The sequence below is a fragment of the Lynx rufus genome, unplaced genomic scaffold (genome assembly GCF_022079265.1).
Source record: "Lynx rufus isolate CCGP_SWC_20201006 ecotype Redwood Valley unplaced genomic scaffold, mLynRuf1.p SCAF_1, whole genome shotgun sequence".
NCBI classification, from domain to species: Eukaryota; Metazoa; Chordata; class Mammalia; order Carnivora; family Felidae; genus Lynx; species Lynx rufus.
This window is the reverse complement of record NW_025814823.1, coordinates 197,443,337-197,460,585: the sequence shown is the minus strand read 5'-3', so window position 1 is coordinate 197,460,585 and position 17,249 is coordinate 197,443,337. Positions and strand designations below refer to the sequence as shown.

The window sequence follows — 17,249 nt, the reverse complement described above, 5'->3', positions numbered from 1 at the left end:
TTAGAGAGATGGTCAGGGAGGACTTCTCTGAGGAGGTTGCATTAGAGCCAAAACCTGAATAAAGAAAAGGTAAGGAGCCACTCGGGTTTCTGGATGCGTGTTGCAGGCCTGTTCCCCTTGGACCCGGAAGTACTGGGAACACAGCAGGTACTATACAAATATGGGTCCGGCTGAAGTGAGCAGGTAGCCTGAGGCCCTAACGGTACTGAAGTGCAATCAGCCTGTGCCTCCTTTTCCTCAGGCAAACTGCTCAGAGGACATGGGCCGCTGGCTTGGGCTGTTGCTGGCGGAGATGGGCTCCAAAGTCACCCCCGAGGCGCTGCACTATGACTACGTGGACGTGGAGACCTTAACCAGCATCGTCAGCGCAGGGCGCAACTCCTTCCTGTAAGGGCCGGCTCCCCGCAGCCCGCAGCAGCCTCTCAGAGCCTCTGAGCCCAGCCGTGGGCAGTGGGAGGGAAGGGAGGAAGAGCTGAGGAGGACGCCGCTTCCTTGGGAGGTCAGAGGGGGTGTCTTCGCCTTCCAGCAGTCAGGCGTGAGCTGGCTAACGGAGGTGGTCCGGGGTCAGGGGGAGCTGTGGATGGGACGAGCAGAAGAGCAGAGGCCCTTTGGGGTAATGATCTGGGCTCGGCTCTAAGCCACGGAACCATAGGTTCTCACACCCTCGGGCATCAGGCAGGCTCAGGGCTGGTGTATGTAACAGAAGAGCCGGGTTCCAGCCTCAACTCTCGTGAGCAACAGCTTGGGGCGGTTGCTTGCCAGCTTGGACCCTGTTTTCTCGCTTAGAGAATGGAGGTGATGAATTACTTGCCTCTCAGGTGGTTATGAGAATCATGTGGGTCCCTGCCTGCGAGGCCTTAATACAGCAACCGCCCAGTGCTGCCTGCCATGGTTGCTGTTACTAACCTTCCAACATCCATCGCAAGCTGCTGCCAGAATCGAACGAGAGTGGACAGGAAAGCACCGTAAGCTGCAAAGTGCCATCATCATTGCATCCTACCTTTTCTAGGTATGCAAGATCCTGCCAGGATCAGTGGCCTGAACCCCGTGTGTATGATGATGTTCCTTATGAAAAGATACAGGTAGGGTCCCTTGGGAGTGCCTGGGAACGTGGCAAAGGCCACTGATCAGCTCTTCCTCTCTCTCTGTCTCTGTCACTGTGTCTTTTTATCTTTGCCTCACAGATGATTTTCATTTGCCCGGCAGCTGGAAGGGGAGGGAGGACCCTTCTTGCCATAGATCATGGCTCCAGATAAGGACTCCTCGGCCCAGGAGGCTGGGTAGTGCAACAGAAAGCTCCCCAGATCAGGAAGAGGAAAGGACTCTATATAATGCAAAGCACTGTGCCGGTCTGAGCAAGGTGTTGGGCTCTCTAGCTGTTTACTGCTCTCCAGACTGATGGTGCCGACTCAGTGGGGCCTGGAGCGGGGGCACTAACTGGTGGCCACTCCCATAGACCTTCATCTGTGACATCCACAGTCTGGGCTTCAGCTTCCAGAATAGACTCTCCCTGTCTTGCTCACTAAATCAAGGAGAGGCCAGCTCGTTCGTTTACAGCGAGGCCTCTGTAGCCATCACATGAACCACACTGCGTCTGGCAGCATGTCCCGTGTCTTTTCCTTCCACGGGAGAGCCAGACAGCCACATTCTGATCAGACACCGGTGGGCGGGTCAGGCCTCACGGCTAGGGGAGAAAGAGGGGATCCGGCTGCCAAGGAAAGCAGACATATCTGCGCGCCAGGACCCCTGCCCTAGACGGTGCTGGATGACACAGAGCTCTCACCTCTGTGACTCCCTTTTCTAGAAACTTCTCCAGCCATCCTCCTTCCACTTATGGTCTTTCTTCAGTTTCATATGAGCCAGCGGATGCAGCTTGAGATCTTAACTGCAAGAGTTCAGTAGCAAGACAGCTTAGTACCTAGGGGCATGAACTTTGGACTCAGGGCTGAATCCGGGTTACCTTGGGCTTCACTTCTCTGGTCCTCACTTGCTGGCTTCAGATGAATACATAAAAGCTACCTGATTGAATCATTGCAAGAACTAGATGAAATACTGTATGGGCACCATGCCTACACATTGGAAGTTCTTACACCGAGTAAAGAGTACTATTGTTATCAATATCATTATTATATTACATTATTATCGTATTCCATTCATGGTTCCCTGAGCTCTGACAGGGTTCTGAGTGCCCTTAATACTCATCATGCACAAAGGTATAGCCAGTTTATTAACTTATGTTCCTTCCACCATTGGCTGACGTCATCCATGACTTTTTATCTTCCCTGGGAACTCTATATTTAGCCATTTCGGAAAATTTCAGGGACACTTCCAAAGGATGTGAAGAGAGAAATATCTATGATAAATCAAATATGGGGGGCGCCTGGGTGGCTCAGTCGGTTAAACGTCCGACTTCAGCTCAGGTCATGATCTCGCCGTCTGTGAGTTCGAGCCCCGCGTCGGGCTCTGTGCTGACAGCTCAGAGCCTGGAGCCTGTTTCAGATTCTGTGTCTCCCTCTATCTGACCCTCCCCCGTTCATGCTCTGTCTCTCTCTCTGTCTCAAAAATAAATAAACGTTAAAAAAAAAAAAAAGATAAATCAAATATGGTCACCTACAGCCCTCTGAGACTTCCTGATTTCCTCTCAGCAGATATCCCAGTTTAAGGGCGCCTTCTGCTGCCCCCAACAGGAAGGGATGAGGATCAAATGATATATGCTAGTAGAAGTAGTCTATAAACTGTTGAGTGCCGCCCCGGTCTAAAAATGTAAGACCTAGATCTCAGAGGTCCTGCAACGCTCACCCACCACACTTGGACCAGAACACACACCCGCATTGAGGGCCCTGAGCCTACCTGTACTTCAACTCCTTTCTCCACCTCCCATCCAGGACGAGGAGCCCAAGCGTCCCACTGGGGCCCAGGTGAAACGCCATGCCTCCTCCTGCAGTGAGAAGTCCCATCGCGTGGATCCGCAGGTCAAAGTCAAGCGCCATGCCTCCAGTGAGTCCCATGTGGGAGGGAGGAAAGGAAGGAAACAATCCACAGGGTAGGGGGTCTCAAATCGGATTCCTCCGGACGTCAGGCAGGCAAATTAATGAGTGAAGTGAGATATAAGAAAATACCCTACCGTAAGAAAAATGACGGCACAACCCAAGTGCTGAGGGGCAGCTAGCAAGTGGCCTCAGAAGAGAAATGCTAGGGAATGGGGTGGGGGAAGACTGCAGGAAGCCGGAGAACTCAGGCTCCAGCTATAGGGCTGGCCACTACCCAGCCCCAGCCGGTGGCTCCCATACAGCCATGCCATCCCAGGCTTGCAGATTATTCAAGAGACCAGAAATCTAGCCATTATGTGAAATCCACTTATTTCTTAACACTAGCAATTAATTTTCAAAAACGTTAACATTAAATAAGGCCAAATATGTTTTTATGTTCCATTGTCTCTTATATATGTATGCACATATATGCACGTGTAAAATTCATCCTCAGGCTCTGTCTGTTCCAAAGCTAACAATTTATAATTTCTGATCTGGGGTAACAAGTGGAGAAATGAACTCCTCCAAATACCCTTCAGGCAGCTGCCTGGAAGGCACGGCTCACCTCTGTGTCCTAGCCCGGGCTCTGCCTGGCACCCCATAGGAGCTCCATGAATTGCCTGATTGCCACACAGCACAATAAAGGCTAAGTATGGCAGGCTATGGTAAATTCTGTTTGATTTCCAACACTGATCTCTGCTCCTGTGTGATTTATGAGCAGGCCAGCTTCCTGTAGGACAGCACGTTCCAAGAGTCTTTTATTTATTGCTTTATAGTTCTGCCCCCTGCACCTGATCACAGTCAAGTTCTATCCCTTGCTTTTTGAAGATTAATTTTTTAAATACTTTTCTTTAGTAGATCTCCATTTCATGAATATAGACAATCTCTTCTGGGGGTCAGGAGAGCTATATTCCATTCCCCACTTGATCGTTTAATTACTGCGTAACTTTGGAAAAGTCCCTTCCCCTCTCTGGGTCTGAGTTTTCCCACTGAACAATCAGACGGTTGTTGTGTAACATTCCTGACGCTCTACTCTCATTGGCACTGGAAATATGGGCCTTTATGGAATGTCCTTTTTAATTTTTTTTAATGTTTATTTATTTTTGAGAGAGAGAGACAGAGCGCAAGCGGGGGAAGGACACAGAGAGAGGGAGACACAGAATCCAAAGCAGGCTCCAGGCTCTGAGCTGTCAGCACAGAGCCCGACGCGGGGCTCAAACTCACAAACCACGAGATCATAACCTGAGCTGAAACCGGACGCTTAACCGACTGACCCACCAGGCGCCCCTGGACTGCCCATTTTCAAATGGAAAAGTAGGGGCGCCTGGCTGGCTCAGTCAGAGCATGTGACTCTTGATGTCGGAGTCATGAGTTTGAGCCCCACGTTGGGTGTAGAGATTACTTAAATACATAAAACTTAAAAACAAATTTTTAAATAAATGAAAATAAAATGGAAAAGTAAACTGAAATAGGCATGTAAGACTAAAGAAATCACAAAACGTTAAAAAACAACAACAAAGACAACAAAACACAGGTTCTTCAAATCAAATGTTATAGTTAAGTCCAGGTTATCAGGGATATAGAAGGGGAGCTGCTCTGGTTGGAGCTGGGCCACCCACCGGCCCCCGCTTTGCCCCTGCAGCAGCCTGGTAGCCGTCACTGTGAAATCACAGGGCTCCTCAAACTACAGATCTAGTCCGACCATGTGTCTCAGATGAAACAGCTGAAGAACATTAAAGAGAAGGGTCTTGCCCAAGGTCATGCATTAGCTACCGATTACTGGGTGATAAATTACCCAAAATTTACTAGCTCCAAAAGTAAACATGAGTCACGTCACAGTTTCCGTGGGTCAGGAATCCTGGAAGAGCTTCATTAGGCAGTTCTGGCTTGGGGTCTCTTGTGAGGTTGCTCAATCTGTTCAGTGTAAATGACTGTTTTCCTCTGTGTTTGTGTCCTTCCAACTCTGGAGATGTTGAGGTACTATTTGTTTTATAAAATATTGGGAATAACAGATGGTGGTTGGGGACTTTAAGGTCCTTATCTGATACGACACTGACACCATTTTGCTGGTCTACCCATTTATTTTTATTTACCAGTCTATCGAATCCAAAAGTCTGGGAGAAAACTCCCCTGGGATGCCATTGTGTATCTGGCAAGTTGGGGGAAGTATGGGTCCCCTTCTCTGCCCTCCATGCTTTATTTGTGATCAGGGCCATTGTGACAAGAATTGATTTTTGCATGCATCACTGGGGGACCACTGCGATCCCTACAAGAGCTAGAGAGAAAAGACCCCCAATTATTAGTAACCATGGGAATCGCTCCAAACTCCACACCCACCAACTTAAAAGGGCTGTGTGTGACTGTCTGAAGCAAAAAAATAAATAAAAATTCCCCTGAGAGGTTAGACTATGGCATCACTCCAGCTAGAGCAGTAAATGCACGACACGGACCCTGGAGTTCAACCCTTTGGGCTCAAACTGGGCTCTGCCATCATTAACAGTGAGACCTGACATCTCGGTGCCTCAGTTTCCCCAACAACAAAATAAAGCTAATAATAGTAAGTTTTTATGTAGATTAAATGGAAATGCATGTCAATGGCTTAGCATATAGTAAATGCTCGATAAATTTTTGCCATAATTATTTGTTATTGTCCACCATAATGTAGAGCCTCCAACAGACTCCTGGGGCCCCTCGCTCCCCCAACCCATTTTTCAGGAATAAAACGGGCAATGCCTGACTTTAGCCCAACTCCTTGATTTTCTATGGATCTGAGTTATATGTACCTGTCTCCTTGTCTTACATATATCTGAGAATTGACTGTAAAACGCCCTTTTAAAGCTAAAGTGTGTTATACATCACAAAAATTTGTTTCTTATCATCATCTAACATTTACTAGGCACTTCTACCAGATACTGAACTAAGTATTTTTCATGAGCTATCTCATTCAAAACTTAGCACAATGCCAAGAGGCCAATTTGATCAATATCCACATTTACAAATGTGGAAACTAAGGCCCAGGGCATGGCACAAAACACCACTGTTCACTTTTGCCCTAAAGTCACACAACTAGTAAAGGGCAAAAGAGAACACAAACCTCAGTCTGCCTCATTCCAAAGGCCCTGTTACTAGTCTCTGTGCTCTCCTGCCTCCCTTTTGCTCCTATTTCCTTGGAGGATTCACACCAAATTTATCTTTTTAGATCTAAATATTCCCATTTTACAGATGGAGAAGTTGGGGCTGAGAAAGACGCCAAGGTCACCCAGGTACCCTTACCAGAGGTCAGGAATGGGGGCCTTTTCCTGTCTTCTATCTCTGCAGGTGCCAATCAATACAAGTACGGTAAGAACCGAGCTGAGGAAGATGCCCGGAGGTACCTGGTAGAAAAAGAGAGGCTGGAAAAAGAGAAGGAGACAATCCGGACAGAGCTGATGGCACTGAGGCAGGAGAAGAGGGAGCTGAAGGAAGCCATTCGGAACAACCCAGGTACCTACCTGGGTGCGTCCTGGGCATTCAAGGTGGGGGGTGGGGCTGGACCTTGACACCTCCCATGGCAGAGGTCACCTGGTTATCCAGGACAAGTGGGCTTCTCCTCCCATTCTTCCTCCTCCTTATCCTCCTTCCACCTCTTCCTCAACATCATCATCATCATCCTTCCTGATGAAAGTGCCATCAATTTAAGTGCCTACTTAAGGGCCAATTTAAGTGCCATCAGTTTACTGATTTGGGGTAAGGGAATGAAGACGCATCACAAAAATGCGTACACTTAAGGTAGCAAAATTTGGTCTGACTTTAGAAATGTTAACATGTGACAACAGAGTGTGACTTAGAATCAAGGAAATAGGAGATACCGTTTTGAGCCTCACATTAGTTCACTCATTCACGGATGTGCTGAACACCCAGCTGTGTGAGACACTGGCCCTGGTTCTGGGATTGATGGACAGAGACATGTTCCCAGGATCCTCTTCGAAAATCCAGGGCCATAACCCCTGCAGACTCAGGCTGCTCTGGGCTCCCCTGCACCCCACTTTCCGCCGTTTCTTTTGAATTCTCCCTGTAGCTGTAGTTTGGCATAATTTCAGCCTGAGGTTTGCACACACATGCTTGAGAGAACAGAGGGTCTTTGTCCTTTATAAAATATATCCAAGGTCACATAGCCCCATGAGAATCTGATGGGACCTATGGACCCTTTCATAAGGAGGGAACAAAACCCCACAATCCGCAGTGTTACAGACAATTGCAGCAGCCAAGAGCTTATGTGCCCTCAGAGCTCACCCTTAGATTGCCTAAAAATCCATGAACCTAACTGAGAACTTCTGGCTTAAAGGTTAAGACTTCTTCTGTGGAGCCAGGAACCAGAATCTGTGGAAGGAAGCATAGGAAAGCAGTGTGGTCTCAATATACAAAACTTACTTTTTATTTTTTTTAATGTTTATTTATTTTGAGACTGAGACAGAGCTTGAGCGGGGGAGGGGCAGAGAGAGAGAGGCAGACACAGAATCCGAAGCAGGCTCCAGGCTCTGAGCTGTCAGCACAGAGCCCGATGTGGGGCTCGAACTCACGAACCACGAGATCATGACCTGAGCTGAAGTCGGCCACTTAACTGACTGAGCCACCCAGGCGCCCCAATATACAAAACTTTCTAAGAGTCAAAACAAGAGTTTGGAGCAGGCTAACTGTCCTCCTTACTGTGCTCAACTTTTTTTTTTCTGTACCCCATCACTTTGTAATATTAGATTATTTATTCTATTTATTAATTTAATGTATTGTTTATTTTCTCTCATACACACACACACACACACACACACACACACACACACACAAATGTGAACTCCATAAAGGCAAACATTGCCTGTTTTGTTCACTGACATATCCCAAGGGCAAGAACAGTGCCTGGTACATAGTAAGCACTCGCTAAGTGTTTACCGAATAGATGGTTGGATGAATGAATGAATGAATGAATGAATGGAAAGAATTCACCATTACCGGAAAATCCTCCAGGGCAGCCTCCTATTTGTCTCACAGCAAAGAATGAAGGGAGCTAACGTTTAAACCTGGGGCCCACTGCAACTCTTGGCATGAAAAAGATACGAATATAGGGTTGCTAGTTTAGACTGACTAAGCAGCAAAATGGAACCCCCGGTCAATGTAAAGCCCTGTGTTATAATTCAGTTACAGGTAAGAGAAACCAAAGTCAAATTGGCTTAGAAATGAAAAAAAAAAAAAAATCAGCGTGCCTGGCTTGTTCGGTCAATAGAGCATGGGACTCTTGATCTCATGATCATGATTTCAAGCCCCATGTTGGGCATAGAACATACAGAAAAGAAGAAAAGAAAAATGTAATTGGAAAACTGAGCGATCAAGTATAGCAAGGTCCAGATATTTAAATGATGTCACCAGGAAGCATATTTCTCTAATTCTTGCTTCTGCCTTCCTCCATGTTGATTGCATTGTGTGGCCTCATGGTGGCATAATGGCTGCACAGCTCTACCCCTCACCCAATCCTCCCAGCCACCCCAGCAGAGAGGACTTCTCTTCCCGGCGGACCCCACAAAAGTCTCAGGATTCCCTCTGATTAGACGAACTTTGATCTCTAAACCAATCGATGTGACCAGAAAATGGAATTATGATTATGGGCCAGATCTAGGTTATGTGCCAACCCCCTGAACTAAAAGTGAGGTCAGCACCGTCCAAACTATAGGGAATGGGAGGAGAAGGTGGTTTTCCTGTGGAAAATCAGGGTTCTGTATCGAGAAGTTGGGGAAATGGGTACAGGGCAGGTAAAAACCACACAACCCCGCACGGAGCTAGCACCCCAGGCCGGAAGTCCATCTCTTAATGGGGACAAAGGGCTGGGAAAGCCACGGGGCAGACTAGAAGCGGAGGCCCTGCCGAAGCCCCTGATGCTTCAAGCCATGCTCAGCCGTTTCTCACTGATGTCTTTGGACCCAGGAGCGAAGTTGAAGGTCCTGGAGGAGGCCGTGGCCACCCTGGAAGCTGAGTGTCGGGCGAAGGAGGAGCTACGGATTGACCTGGAGCTGCGGCTGGTGGCCGTGAAGGAGCGCTTGCAGCAGTCCCTGGCGGGGGGCCCGGCCCTGGGGCTCTCTGTGAGCGGCAAGACCAAGAGTGGGGTGAGTGTGTGCCCTTCTGTGCCAGGGGCGGCTGCTCCCTAACACCCTCACATGCTATAGATCTTCAGGATCATTCTTTGCGGGTGGGAGTTAGGCTCAATTACAGATGGGAAAATGGAGGCTCAAAGCGGAGGGAAGGTGCCAGAAGACCCGATCCCAGAGAGGAGGTGGCACGGCTAGGGAGGGGGCTCCTGGAGCAAGTTCAGGCCTATCTGCCATTTGACTTTTTATCCTGAGTGTGATCTTAGAAGTAGCCTTTGGGTTATTAATAATTATAGCTATGATACACTGAATAAGAGCAAACTTATGTTGAACAGTAACAGAGGTCAGTATAGCGTTTGAACCTGCGTGACCTCATCATCTTCACAGCAGTCCTGTGACGTAGTGCTATGTGTATTTGTGCCATTGGATGTACAAGGAAACTGAGGTCAGCAATGTCAAATGACTTACTCAAGGTCACTCAGTGAAGTGGGAGACAGGACTCCCAATCCAGGAAGTCTGATGCGGAGCCCTGTATTAGCCACGGTACACGTGCCCTCTCTCCGGGTCCCCAGGGTACGGGGCCGTCCTCAGGGGTTTGCATCCATTATCTCCAGAGCTCCGGGCAACCCTGCAAGGTAGATACTCTGACCCTGAATGAGACTTCCTCAGGGAGAACGTGGCTGCCCTGGGTCTCCATCACTACTGACGTTTAGGGCCAGTAATTCTTTTTATAGGGGACTGCCATATGCATCGTAAGATGTTTAGAAGCATCCCTAGCCTCTGCCCACTAGACGCCAGTAGCTCCACACCCAGTTGACAACCAGAAATGTCTCCAGAAATTGCCAAGTGTCCCCGGGAAGGGCAAAACTGCCCCCATTTAGGAACCGCTGGTCTAAAGTACCAGTGGGCTCATCTGTTATCCTTTCCCATAGCACTTAACCACAATGTGCATATACATATTATATGGATGTGTGTGTGTGTGTGTGTGTGTGTGTGTGTGTGTGTGTCTTGTCTAATGTCTGTCTCCCCCCCACGGGATTGTATTTTTATTAAAAAAAAATTGGACTATGGCTGTTTTGTCCTTATAGCCTTAGCCCTTTAGAGTCTGAAAAACAGTAGGAGGGCCACAAATGTTTGACGAATGAGTAAATGTTACGCCTGGTTTCAGACAAGGAAATTGAGATTCAGAGAGACTTGTCTAAGTCTGAGCTGTCACTGGGAATGGTATTCTCACTGTTGTTGTCTGAAGCCACGCTGTCTGCCCCTGTGCTTCCTCTCCGTGGGACTTTCCAACCTCATTTACAGATGAAGAGCTCAGAGGACAAAGACAAACTCACTGAGGCCCGGTGGGAGAGCTAGAAGTGGTTCACTCATCCCAGCTGCCTCCTCCCACTAGTGTGCCCTGAAATTCACTTCCCAGGGGGCTTTTCCACTACTTTTGAGCCTTTGTTTAAAAAATTTTTTACTTATTGTTTTTTTTGAGAGAGAGAGAGAGAGAGAGAGCAAACAGGGGAGGGGCAGAGGGAGGGAGGGAGGGAGGGAGGGAGGGAGAGAGAGAGAGAGAGAGGAACTTAATCAGGCCGCACACCCAGCACAGAGCCTGACACAGGCCCGACCCCGCAACCATGAGATCATGACCTGAGCCAAAAACAAGAGTTGGACGCTTAACCGACTGAGCCACCCAGTTGCCCCTACTTTTGATCCTTTTGATGGTCTTTGGAGATAAAGAGAAGTCTTCTCTCAATTCCCTGCAGGCTCAGCTGTTAATATGTCACTCTTAAGGAACCATATCGTAGTACGGTACTAAGCAACTATCTGGAAGATTTCAGAGGTGACAGCACTCTAGAAGATGAGAACGAGGGCCACCCGCCTGGGCGGTTCAGTAGGTTGGGCGGCTGACTCTTGATTTCAGCTCAGGTCATGATCTCACAGATTGCAAGATCAAGCCCACACTGGGCTCTGCGCTGAGAGCACAGGACCTGCTTGGGATTCTCTCTCCCTCTCTCTGCCCCTCCCCCACTCTCACACGTGCACCCGCACACACTCTCTCTCAAAATAAACAAACATTAAAACAAACCAACAAAATGAGAAGGAATGCAGGGCAGAGGTTAAGAGAGAGGGCTGTGAGGTCTGAATCCTGGCCCTCCCACTTGCCAGCTATGTGACCTCGGGCAGTGACTCGACCTTGCCATTTCCCTTATCTGTAAAATAGTTTGACCGATACTAGTGTCTACTTCATAGGTTTGGAAAGGCTAAAGGAGCTAATCCACGCAATGCCTGGTACATCGTGAGGGCTCAGTAATTCTAGACGTCATTACCTTTATTCCGAGCGTCTTCCTCCCCTCACCCTGTTTGGTGCTGGCATGTTTGCGCTATTTGCATGTTTGCAAATACTCTATTTGCGTTCTTTAGAGGGCAAGCCAGGTGTGGGTAGCCACCCTAGACCTCACCTATGTAACTACTTCTTGTCACCAACAGGAAACTGCACATAAAGCCCAGAACAGTGCCTCAGAGCAACCTCTCCCTGTCAACTGTATTTCTGAGCTGAGGAAGAGAAGCCCATCCATCGTAACCTCTAACCAAGGAAGGGTGCTACAGAAAGCCAAGGTATAGCAAGCAGTAGCTCAGCTCATTAAAATTCAGACACCGGGCAGCCTTCCGATGGAGCCTCACCGAAAGCCAAAACATCATCTAGTTAGAAAGGCAGAGAAATGCCAGCACATCCACGCAAACTCAGGAAGTTTGCTCCGAGAAGGTCCTCAAATCTCGTTCAGTCCCTATTGACTTGTTCTTAACACACAGTTCTAACAAGCTCAGTTTTCTGGTTTCTGAGCCTCCAGTGGGTTTGGGGACAGGAAAGGCCCTGTTTCATAGGTGAGGAAACCGATGATCAGGAAGTGAAGAGACCTGTCCAAGGTTATGCAGGGCATCATTGCAAGAGCTGGGCGGCAAACCCACCTCTTCCAATTCCAAGTCCAGGGCTCCCTCCATGATCTGGCCCACAGTCTGATCATCTTGGGGCTAGCTGTGTTACAGAACTTTTTGGATTTTAGAAAGGTAATACGGTACACAGACTATGATGAAAAACTCCAACAAATTCTCAGGAGGTCCCCTGTAAGCAAACACGTTAAAAATTTTACAAGGCACATGAATCTTCACCCCCCGTATAATAAATAGATTATAAACAGCCTCATATCAGTTCAGGTCAGGTTTTGCCACCAGTTGAGTTCGTGCCCAAACACTTTAGAAAAATTTTGGTTTCGGGGATTTCTGGATTTCAGAACTGGGCGTAAGAAATTGTGGACTTGAAAATCAAACACCCGAGCATTAGGACATAAGATTAGACAAGTAACCAGCCAGAGGCGAGATCATCTAGACTAGATATCAGCAAACTTTTGCTATAAAGATCAGGATGGTAAATATATGAGAGCCTGTGGACCACAGAGTTTCTTCCAGAATGACTCAGCTCTGCTGTTATAGCAGGAAAGTAGCCACAGACAACATGTAAACAAATGATGGACATGGCCGTGTCCCAGGAAAACTTTATTTATTGACACTGAGGTTTGAATTTCATAAAATTTTCACATGTCAAGAAAAACCGTTATTGTTTTGATTTTTTTTTCCAAACATTTAAAAATGTGAAAACCATTCTTAGTTGATGGGTGCTACAAAAACATGCAGTGGGCCAGACATGGCCTGTGGGCCAGTTCGCTTCCCTTTGACCCTTGTAAGCCATGGAAAGAACTGTGAATTTTGTTTTAACATTCTGAAAGTCATTGGCAAGTTCCGGGCAAAAAATTTTTGGAGACAAATTACGTATTTAAAAGACCGTTCTGGAACAATGGTGAGAACTGATAAGGGGACAAGAGAGACCAGTCAGAAGTAGTCGTCTAGATGAGAGATGAGAAAGGTTTGGTGGGGGTGATTTGAAGTGGATGGCTTTGGAGGTAGAGACGAAGGATTTCCTGGTGAGGATGTGGAGGATGAGGAAAAGAAAGGAATTAAGGTTGATTATTCCTGTCATTGCCCTCGGCAACTGCAGTGTAGATGGTGAACACTGGGGGAAGAGCAGGGTGGGATCGGGGAATCTTCCTAGCAAGAATGTTCGAACCATCCCTGTGAACCCTGGTTCACACCATCACCTCCAGAGCTGGCTGAAAATCCTTTTGCATCATTTAGGGGTAAAAAGCCATTCACTATTGGCCAAGACATCAGTATCCCTCTCAGATGAACCCCTACACAGCTCCAGGGGAAAGAATGGAGCCCTGTGAGCCCCCTGCCCTCACCCTTCCTTACCAAACTGCTTTGGTTTCTCTCTCATCAGCCCCCTCCTCCACACCAAGGTCTGGTGGAACAGCATTAGCGTCAAAAGTTGTCCCCATTCTCCTCTCTACGGGCCTCAGTTTCCTTGTCTGAGAAAGACAAACTTTGTGATATTTGGGCCCCCCTGAAGATGAGCCCCAGTGTGGAGAAATGACTTACCCAAGGCTACAGAGAGAGAGTGAGACTAGGACTGATGGCTCTCTTATCTGGTCCGTGGAGATCTTTATATAATTGGGTGCCGTGGAATGTTTTTATCCTGCAAGTCACATAGAACATTCAGCAAACTGACTCGTCGTGTCTTTCTGTCCTTCAGGAATGGGAAATGAAGAAGACCTAGAGAGAGGGTGAAGATTTCATTCCTAAGGAAATACGAGATTGCATTGGAAACACTTTTTTCACCAGGAGATGCCAAAAGACTCGAAGTAGCCCCCACTCTCCAGGGCACCCAAAACACCAGCGTTTATCGTCTGCATGATTCTAGGGGATATGGGGAGGGAAGAAGTAGAAGGGAAGAGGGACACGGAGAGCGTCCTTATAACTTCACAGAGGGTGGAAAACGGGTGGAGGGAGACAGAAATCCGCACGGTTGCACAGGTTTTGTGAAACGTCTTTGTCCTCTCTTCCGAAGAAGGAACGAAAGCACACGTGAATAAGTCCCATTCTCAGCATCCCATTCCCAGGCCTCGGGGCAAAGGAAGACAGTGCTGAAGCCGGTGGTACAGCACAGAGACAAGACTTGATCAGCTGATCACACTTGGGCCTACTGGATTCATGCTGGGCATTGCCGACAACCACTGGACAACATAAATAGGCCGAACTGTCAATAGAATTTCCCTGCCTACGTAAAGGTGGACGAAAGCTATAGACGACATGCAAATTCTGCAGTCAGCCCTTTTGTGCCTTACAACCAGGCAGATGCAGCTACCAGAACCCCACAGTGGAGTGGTTTTCATATTAGAGATCGGATATGCAGCAGGCAAGGGGAGGTTCAGCAGCTGACTTATTTTGAGCTCTTAGCGAGAGTGATGGGAACATTGGTTTCTAACGTCCCCAGGATGCTGCAGGCATTGTAGGGTGGGGCCATTTGTGGTCAGTCAAGTCCTTTACCTATTTCATGTGACACTCAGGCTCCAGGAGCAATGGTTAGAAATCCAAGTGATGCTCTTTATGTCTTTATCCTTATTTTGCACTTGGAGGCTCTCCCCGGTCTGCCCTTCCTTATCTGTTGATCAAGTAAAATCATCAGGGAGAATCAGAGGACAGTGGCTCACTTCTGCCATAGTGCCTTTTACTTACACTTGATACTTTTACGGGGAAGCAAGGACCTCAAGTCTGGGGCAGTCTCCTTGCTGTGCCACTCGCTACTTTCTCAACACTATAGGCGCTATTGAGGTCTTTACATTTCCTCCCAAAAACAGCTAAGACCAGTTCACTGTTAAGAGCTCCAAGTTTAGCTCAAGGAGAGAGAAGGGAAATCCCAGAACAGCCTTTGGACACTTTGATGGAGTTCTCACACACTTTACCCTACCTAGGGCTTTACAAACGTGTGCCTTATCCAAACTTTACCACCCTTGGAGACAGCCAGGAGCCAGAATAGGGAAAATAACTCTGACCAAAATCATCCAGCTGGCCAGTGGCAAAGCATAAGGCTTAGGGCTTATGAGCCTGGATCTACACAGGGTTGGGTTTGAGCCCTGCCTCTGCCACTGACCAGCTGGTGACTCTGGGAAAGTCACTCACCCTCTCTGATTCTTGTTTTCTTTACCTGTGAAACCCAGTTAATGGTTCTATTTTCCTGCCAAGACTATTGGGGAGATTCAATGAGATAATACATGGGAAGCATTTTGCATACTGTCTGAGAAACAAGAAATCCTCAGTCAATAATGGCTTTCATTATTAGCTAGATAACAAGTGTCTGACTAAAAATCCTGCATTCTTTCTACTGAAGAAATGATGTGTATATGGTTATTACAGCCACCAAAAAGCTAAAAGGCAACTAATCCATAACTGACAGTTTGCATGCAGATTCCACTTAAATATCTTCAACAAGAAAGGAGCTCACATCATCTGGATTGTTAATGTTCTTTTTTTAAATGTGGATCCTGGAATGACACCAAATACTCCAATTACATCCTCAGTGTGTCCTCAGTGTGTTATTTTGGGGTTGAGCATCTCTTCCCACTGATAGATCTTGCGACTCGTTGAGGGGGGGGAACACCACAGAATTAATAATAAGCATTTATCGAGTACTCCATGCATCAGGTACTGTGTCAGCCAAGGCCAGCTTCACGGGCACACAACCGGTGCAGTCACAAAGATTAGTAGAGCCCTGAGTTTGGTTTAAGGCATTGCTGTTGCCCTCCTAATAATTTTTTTTATCTTTATTTTTGAGAGACAGAGACAGAGACAGAGCGTGAGCGGGGGAGGAACAGAGAGGAGGGAGACACAGAATCCAAAGCAGGCTCCAGGCTCTGTGCAATCAGCAGAGAGCCCAATGCGGGTCTCAAACAAATGGACCGTGAGATCATGACCTGAGCTGAAGACCGACGCTTAGCTGACTGAGCCACCCGGGTGCCCCTTTTGCCCTTTAAATTATGTAGCCAGTCCTGGCGCTACCTGATCACTTTTCCAGGCATTATCCCTTTAGTTTGCACTAAAACTCTGTGCGACAGTTTCTGGTATCCCAGTTTTCACAGGTGGGGAAAGTGAAGCACAGAGGGGTTATGTCACTTGCAGGAGTGCAAGGCTGGGAGGTGCTGGAGCCAGCAACCCTTCCTCTGAGTTCCAAGGTTCTATTTCCTTCATGTCTTACCCCCCCCACCCCCCACCCCCCGAACTGCAGCATTCAGAAGCACACTAGCGCTTAATACCTAGATGAATGAATGGATGTACGTATGCAGCGTTGATGTTAAGTCAATCAGCTAAGAGAGTGCAAACAAAATGGCTAAAGCACAGAGGCCAGTCCTTGTGTGTGAAAATGCCTCGTTTGGTTTTTTTCAAGGTATAGGCTCACGGCTCTAGGGTGGAGCTGAAGCTCCATCCTTCCCGACCCTGCCCCAAGTGTGGTCGCTATCAGATTTCTGATGTCCCTGGATCAGTCGGGGACCCTGAGCAGGTGTACCAACCTCTCGGAGCCTCAGTTTTCTCAAATGTAAAGGGGATCATAATCCCTTCTGCACCCATGCTGCTCTTCTCCTGAGACGAAAAGGAGACATAAGGTATTGGTTACAACACATTTGAGTTGGGCCTTGGATAGAATACAAAGATGCAAAAGTCTCCAGCTCTGTCCTCAAGGAACTTGCAGACCAGGAGAGAGAAAATCTGACCCAAATAGCTGCAGTACAAGTAAACCATGTTATGGTGAAGATTTAGAATAATGAGGACACACCTCCCATTCCTTAAATAATGTTGTTGTTGTTGTTGTTTTTACCTTGGGGACTGTGCAGTAACTAGTCTAGCAACTCCAAATGCCCTCAACCCCAATCACCAGTCTATATTGTCAGTTTTCCATACTAAATCTCTCTAAAATTCTTCCACTTCTTCCTATCTCCACTGACACCAACAATTCATTCATTCAACAAACATCTGGTATGAACCTACCATGTACACCTACTGTACTAGACAGATGTCAGAAATCACAGCTGTGGACCACACAGTCACCCTCATGGAGCTCAAACTCTAGTTGGGAGAACAGAAAGAAAAGAAAACAAATGAAATACTAATATGGAAACAAAAACGTGCCCAACACACGTAAAAGAGTAGCTACTTCAGATAGGGTGGTTACAAA

At 47.5% G+C, this 17,249-nt stretch overlaps 1 protein-coding gene across 1 annotated transcript in view; it reads left to right on the top strand.

The window, feature by feature from the left end:
- Window positions 1–15,599, top strand: part of AFAP1L1 (actin filament associated protein 1 like 1) — a 36,658-nt gene extending 21,059 nt beyond the window's left edge. Inside the window, exons 13-19 of the mRNA XM_047076901.1 lie at window positions 242–387; window positions 1,010–1,082; window positions 2,886–2,997; window positions 6,348–6,524; window positions 8,979–9,157; window positions 11,618–11,746; window positions 13,776–15,599. Of these exons, the coding sequence (XP_046932857.1) occupies window positions 242–387; window positions 1,010–1,082; window positions 2,886–2,997; window positions 6,348–6,524; window positions 8,979–9,157; window positions 11,618–11,746; window positions 13,776–13,799 (840 nt within the window). The 3' untranslated portion in view covers window positions 13,800–15,599. The remainder of the gene's footprint in view (window positions 1–241; window positions 388–1,009; window positions 1,083–2,885; window positions 2,998–6,347; window positions 6,525–8,978; window positions 9,158–11,617; window positions 11,747–13,775) is intronic.
- The last annotated feature ends 1,650 nt before the right edge of the window (window positions 15,600–17,249 follow it).